General features: G+C 42.1%; 1 protein-coding gene across 1 annotated transcript; it reads left to right on the top strand.

Moving 5' to 3' along the window:
- Positions 1-294: 294 nt before the first annotated feature.
- LOC148047096 (vomeronasal type-2 receptor 26-like) lies at positions 295-5,972 on the top strand. Its single transcript, XM_087707743.1, has 4 exons — positions 295-357; positions 2,875-3,087; positions 4,165-4,291; positions 5,068-5,972. The coding sequence occupies exons 1-4, from the start codon at positions 295-297 to the stop codon at positions 5,970-5,972; spliced, it is 1,308 nt and encodes a 435-aa protein (XP_087563869.1).
- The last annotated feature ends 1,168 nt before the right edge of the window (positions 5,973-7,140 follow it).

The raw sequence follows: 7,140 nt of genomic DNA, 5'->3' as shown, positions 1-7,140 counted from the left end.
GAGTCACAAAGGGGGGACTAAGGTGGGCTAAAAGACCCAATTATGAGCCATGGTTCTATAGGCCATGATTAATATCAAATACTCTGATTAAAACTGAGGTTTTGCACCATTAAGCAGAAAACAATTGCTGACAGTTGCTGAAGTGGCAGTAAATATTTTTACACATCTGGGAACAAGCAGACCCAGACAGGAAGTTTCCTGTTATCTTACAAGATGTGTCCTGTTTTTGTCACACATGATCTATAAGGTGCTGACCAAGTATATTTTAGGAATAGTAACGGTTGGCCATCTGGCATGGACAGTTTTGGTTCCTCTCAATACCTTATATGCTTAGATATTGCCTCTATAGATGATGACGTAATTTGCACTATAAATGTATGGCTTTAAGAACCCTTCGGGGTTCAAACCTTTGATGCTTGTTTGGCATGTTTGAACCTGCGCATTCAATAAACTTTTCCTATATTGCATCGCTTGGCTTCGTTGTCTCCTCATTCTACTACAGCCTTCTTCATTGCTTTTCCAGATAAGTCACAGAGTTGTTTCAGAGACTCTGAGTGATAAAAGTAAATTCCCTTTTTTCCACCGGATGCTCCTCAAAGAAGGGTTTCAGTATTCAGCAATTGTCCGAGTGCTCCTGCACTTCAGATGGACCTTGATTGGCCTCCTTGCTGCAGACACAGAGGAGGGAGAGAATTTCCTCAGGATTTTTCCTCCTTTCCTTGTCAGGAATGGAATTTGTGTTGTTATATCAAAACAATTCTCAATGACTGGACCTCTAGCACCCTTCAGGGATTCCAGCTTTTCTCAGTGGAAACAAGTCAATGTCTTTGTTCACTTCACAGAAAATATTATCGTTTCACACACATTTCATATTTTTCATCTAACAATTGACATTTTGTCAGGACCCATTAGAGAGAAAATCTGGATCACCACGGCTTTGGGAAACTATATAATTGGGTATCATGGATATCACAAATACATCCATAGTATTTGGAGCTTTGAATTTATACAGAAAATAAGACCAGAATATGGTGCTTTTGAACCCTTTTCCTTTGTAGACTCCCAGTATGAAAAGAAGAATTTTCAGTGTTCCTTTTCAAAGAAACTTTTTTCTGTCAAAGGCCGGAAAAGATGCACCCAAAAAACTCCAGTGGAGACAGAGGATGAATTGAATGGGATGTTGGTTGAAAACAGTGACTCTGTTTACACTATTTTTATGACTCTGGCCCAAGTCTTGAAGGCTGCATATTCGTCTAGGTCCTGGAGGAGAAGGAAGGGGGCCCAAGAGAGACTGGAGGCTCCGAGGCTGCATCCATGGCAGGTATGGCATCCCAACAAGGATCTAACCAACTAAATTCCTCTGGAGAAGGAATCCATTAGAGAAAGAGGGGAATCATATCAACATATCATACCAATTCAGCCAGAATATCTTCACTGATTTATCATGTTCCAGATTCTGGTTTAACCATGAACAATGCAATCCTATTAGAAAAGGTGCTTCCAGACTTCTGATGTTCAGCTTCTGTAGATAAACATGACTTGAAAGATTCTGTTAATAGCAGTCCAATAAAGTAGCATTAGCCCCTGTGGTCATATTTCCTGTTTGGTTTACCTGGGAGCAGATTTTCTTGGGAACTTTCAGGGGTGGGTTCCTCCCAGTTCTCACCGGTTCACATGAACTGGTTTGTCGGTGAACCCAGAAGTAATTAACTTCCGGGAACGCCGGTACCAGTCCTGGCCCCTGTCGCTGCAAAGCGCCCTTTTGCTGGTGCGTCACAGCTCACTTGCTCATTCCCCCGCCCATCCGCAGCTCACTCCCTCACTCCCCCACCCATCCTCACTAAGCCCAGCCTGCCGCTCACTGATTGGCTGGAGTCCAGCCAATCAGTGAGCGGGCTGGAGGGGAAGCGAAGCTTTTTTCGCACTTGACCTTCATTTGAAAATTCCCTTCAGCCTTCGCTTGCTGCTTCCCCCTTAGGTAAGCAACAAAGCCCCAGCAGCGGGACTCGGGAGGCTTCAGGTGGGTGGCGGCGGCCCAGCTTTTGTGAGGGAAGGCCTCCAGGCCTTCGCTCATGAAAGCTGCGGGCTTGCGTGCATTACGCGGCAGAAGCTGGGTGGAAGGGGCGGCGGTAGCGGCAGCGGCGTTAGTGGCAGCGGCGGCGGTAGTGGCTGAAGTGGGGGGGGCAGTGGCCTAGCTTTCGTGAGCTAGGCTCGCGTGCACTATGCGGCCGAAGCTGGGGGGGCAGCGGCCTAGCTTTCGTGAGCTAGGCTCGCGTGCACTATGCAGCCGAAGTGGGGGGGCGGCAGCCCAGCTTTCGTGAGGGAAGGCCTCCAGGCCTTCGCTCATGAAAGCTGCGGGCTCAAGTGCACTATGCGGCTGAAGCTGGGGGGGGGGGCGGCGTTAGCGGCGGTGGTGTTAGTGCCGGCAGTGGCATTAGCAAGCCACTCCCATCCAGTCATATGTGTAGCAAGCCACTCCCACAAAGGAGGCCACGCCCACTGAGTAGGTTTGAATAATTTTTGAAAGCCACCCCTGGGAACTTTTATCTTGAAACAATCCATGCTTTGGGGCAATCATCCTTTAAGAAATTTATGAATAATTTCTTTTTTTGCTGTTGTTCAATTTATTTGATACCTGCTGTAGTATAACAATAGCACTTAGGGTTATTACATTTTACTCAATACATACATTTTCAATATATGATTGACAAATTTTGCTGAACCTTTCTTATTCACAACTTAGTGGTAATACTTGTTGTCCTAAATAAGCATGTTGACACATTAAAAAAACTGTACAAGAAAAATTCATACATGTAAATACCAGGTGGGAATGAAGGTTTCTGCTTTTAAAACTCCTGGACGTTTCCATTCTAGTTCCATCCCTTTCTGGAGAAGAATGAGTTCTACAATCTTTCCCACTGGAATCTTTACGTGGACCATAAAGGAGAAATAGCTGCAGAAATGGACATTGAGTTCTTCGTGATTTCTCCTGAGGGGGATTCGACGAAAAGAAAACTGGGAAGTATTGAAAGAGGGAGCATTATTATTAATGAAATTGCTCTTTCATGGCTAACTCTGCTCAACAAGGTGGGTTAAATATTGCTGTGTTTTCTCTTTTTTGAAAAGATTATGACCAATCTCAAGTGGGTTAAATCCAGTAGCCATGGCAGATGACCCTCACTGGGAGTTGAATGTATAGAAGAGAAATCCTTTTGTTGGATTGCTTGTGAGGACTTCAATGCTGTTCACAAAAGTGTCCTTCAGACGCAATGATAAGGAAAACCCTTTTAATCTGATTCAGTCATGTCCAATATTGGATGCTGGGCAGGGGTGGAATCCTACCCTTTTAACAACCGCTTTGCTGAGCACCTGACATGCATGACGCATGCTGAGCGTGCATGCACAGTTCAAAGGAAAACAGCTGAGGCACCCTGCCGCACCAATCAGCTGGGCTAAAAAACAAGGAAATATAGATGAGTATAACCCAGGGGTGGGCAAGTGGGCCAACCTGAAGGTCAGAGCGAACCAGTTCGCTCTCAGCTGATCTTCGGACTTACAGGTCTGGCTGAATTGCTAGGAACCCCCCACCCTCCAATTGATGGTTACTTAATTGGGGGATGGTTTTGGATTACTTTCAAAGGGAAGCAGTTTTGCAATGTTTTATATACTCCAGAAGAAGCCTATCTAGACCCTACTGGTCTGAGGTTTCTTTCTTCACTACATTTTATTTTATTTAATAAATCTAATATAATAAAAATAATAATAAATCTTTCACAATAATTTCTTTTCCAAAATTTATTGCAAGATCATCATACTAAAATCATATTTATGTGAAGAATGGACAAATGCATGTGAACAAGGCTAAGGGGAAGAAACAAACTGATTGTCACTTACGGCTAAAGTCTTTTCAATTCCCTCCCTCCAGTCTTTCTTATGTAGAAACATCTTTTATTTCAATGTTAGAGGCCAAAAGCAAAGGGGAGTGAGTAAATGAACAATCTGCCAGTATTTATCTTTCCTAAATCTGTTTGGAATGAGTCAATGACTTCATAGTTATCTAAGTAAAGCTGGGGAGCTATTTGGCTAATGCTAATGTCTACATCCATTTTCATGAATGCTTCGTCCCAAAATATTTTCTTCGGCATTTCTTCTTTTTCTGTTTAGTCTCTGCCTCAGTCCCAATGTGTGGAAAGTTGTCATCCTGGATTTGTCAAGCAGAAGCGAGAAGGAGAGCCTGCTTGCTGCTATGATTGCATTCCTTGCCCTGAGGGGACCATCTCCATTCATGAAGGTGGGGGACATCAAGAAAAGGGGCAAGATTTGTGGAAGTGGATTCATCTGAAACACTATATTGAAAGTGCAAGTTGAAAGACAGATTGAAGGTCAATTGTTTTTTGTTATTGCTAGCAGTTTGTCAGTTCAATTCTCACAAGCTCAGGGTTGAATCAACCTCCCATCCTTCCAAGGTCATAAAAATGAGGACCCAGATTGTTGGGGGCAATAGGCTGACTCTAAACTGCTTAGAGAGGGCTGTAAAGCACATGAAGTGGTTTATAAGTCTAAGCACTATTGCTATTATCTTCAAATTGCACAATTTCTTTCTTAGAGAGAGGAATAGCAGAAACACCTTGAGGGAGGGCCTAGTAAGGAGGTTGAACTCTTTTTGACTTTTTAGTTGGGATTCCTGATTATTTGCAGAATCAACTTTTTATAGCTCATTCAATGTCAAAAGATAGGAATCCATAAGTGGATATCTTGCAGGATCTAGGAAAAGTGTCTAAATAATTAACTGATTTATTACCTACCTCCAATAACATAGGTTCTGCAAATTATACAAGAAATCATACAGGTTCCAGGACTTCCTCCAATGTCTCCATAAAAAATGTATCTGTTTTTTTCTTTTTTTAAAAAAGAAAATGTTATTCTTCTTACCTTCTTTCTGTAGAGATTTTAAGCAATGCTTTTCAGAAAATGTTGCTGATAACTGTTGTTGCCCTAAGAAGTTATTTCTTGAACTAAGTACAGAATCTTTTTTTAAAAAAAATGTTACTTTTTTGTTTTAATCAGATACAGAAAAATGCACCAAATGTCCAGATGAAAAATATCCAAATGAGGACAGAATCCAATGTATCCATAAAGTTATAACTTTCCTTTCTTATGAAGAAAATCTGGGAATCATTCTTGTGTCTTTTGCCCTACTCTTGTTCCTAACCACAGGCCTTGTTTTAATCATATTCATTAAATATCAGGAAACTCCCATTGTCAAAGCCAACAATCGAGACCTCTCTTATATCCTCCTGGTCTCCCTCCTGCTTTGCTTCTTGTCTCCTTTTCTCTTCATTGGTCAACCAAGGAAAGCCACCTGTCTTCTCCGACAAACCGTTTTCAGCATCATCTTCTCAGTTGCTGTTTCTTCTCTCTTGGCCAAAACCATCACAGTGGTGCTGGCTTTCCTGGCTACAAAACCAGGAAACCGAGTGAAGAAATGGTTGGGGAAGAGCTTGGCCAACTCCATCATCCTTTCTTGTTCTAGTGTCCAAATTGTGATCTGCTCCATCTGGTTGGGAATTTCTCCTCCATTCTGTGATTCAGACTTCCACTCCCAACCTGGAGAGATCATCCTGAATTGCAATGAAGGCTCTGTTTTCATGTTCTACATCACACTCAGCTACATGGGCTTTTTGGCTGCCATCTGTTTCACAATGGCTTTCCTATCCAGGAATCTCCCTGGAGCCTTCAATGAAGCCAAGCTGATCACCTTCAGTATGCTGGTATTCTGCAATGTCTGGGTCTCCTTCTTGCCCAGCTACCTGAGCACCAAGGGGAAATACATGGTGGCTGTGCAGGTCTTCTCCATCTTGGCCTCCAGTGCTGGTCTGCTGGTTTGCATCTTTATCCCCAAGTGCCACATTATCATTCTAAGGCCAAATTTAAATACAAAGGAGCATCTTACGACCAGAAGAAATGTATAGATGTGAATTAGAGGAATTTCCACTCTCAAAACATTCCAACAGGCCAAGCGTAAAAATTGTTTCAAACTACCCCCGTACATGAGCTGGGACAACAATTTTCAGTGAAATGATCAAAGGGCAATTGGAAGATAGTATCCTCCATCCTTATCCAGTATAATTACAAGATCTGGATAATCTGGTGTTCTATCCTCACTACACGTTAGCCTGTGTGCAGCTCAACATGAAGATAAACCCACCTATCCTCCAAGAAAATAGACCATATGCGTAGATCTGAATGCTTTTTTGAAAGAACAGGATATGGTGAAAGTGGGGAAAATAGGAATACATACAATGAAAACTAAATACAAGATAGGCAGTATTGAGTTACTGCTGAACATAACATTTAATACATACAATATTTTAAATCCCACCAACGATGCTCTATGTGCGGATGTGTTTGTCCTTGGATGACTATGTGCCACAGATTAAGATGGATTCTTCTTTGTGCTTCTCCAAATGCTAAAAGAAATGGAGTCTGGCTTCCCAGCATGCACTTGTTTAAGAGCATAGGCTGATGGGTAAAATGGGTTGGGTCAGCTTCAAACAATGTAATTGGTATGAAGGCTCTGTTTTCATGTTCTACATCACACTCAGCTACATGGGCTTTTTTGCTGCCATCTGTTTCACAATGGCTTTCCTAGCCAGGAATCTCCCTGGAGCCTTCATGCTCGGGCATGACATCTGGATGATCCAGCTAGTCAAATTATGTAGAAATAAAATGGGAACTGAAATACAGCCACATAAGAGTTTTACAAAACAATTCCTAAAAAATTGAGAATGAAAGGATTAGAGCATGCACAGAGTATAACTAACTCAACTTTTGATAATTCTTGCTGAGCTGAATTTCATTGCAGCCTAAAATGTACCACCTGCAAAGTTCAAATCTCCAGGCTAAATGCCAAGCTTAGCCTTCCTAAGTAGCCTTGGTGTAACATTAAAATGTGTATTCTGTCTGCTGTAACTACATAATATATATAGAGATAGCAGCCCTAGCCAGCTACTATGTGTAAACTATAAAAAGAAAAAAAAGTTTTAACTAGTATGCCTGCCTTTTCCATCTCTGCCTTGCTGTTTGAGACAGGAGGGGTTTTACTTTTGATCAAGAATAAAGCTGAATTTTGGTAGCCTC

This window comes from Thamnophis sirtalis, unplaced genomic scaffold (genome assembly GCF_051295495.1).
Source record: "Thamnophis sirtalis isolate CommonGarterSnake01/CBP01778 unplaced genomic scaffold, rThaSir2_p1.2 scaffold_3, whole genome shotgun sequence".
In the NCBI taxonomy this organism is placed as follows: Eukaryota; Metazoa; Chordata; class Lepidosauria; order Squamata; family Natricidae; genus Thamnophis; species Thamnophis sirtalis.
This window is presented reverse-complemented; position numbering and strand designations above follow the sequence as displayed.

Coding starts and splice junctions, on each gene's coding strand:
- LOC148047096 (XM_087707743.1), top strand. CDS start 295: ATGGACAGTTTTGGTTCCTCTCAATACCTTATATGCTTAGATATTGCC. Junction 358..2,874: donor TTGCCTCTATAGATGATGAC/GTAATTTGCACT, acceptor TTTCCATTCTAG/TTCCATCCCTTTCTGGAGAA. Junction 4,292..5,067: donor GACCATCTCCATTCATGAAG/GTGGGGGACATC, acceptor TGTTTTAATCAG/ATACAGAAAAATGCACCAAA.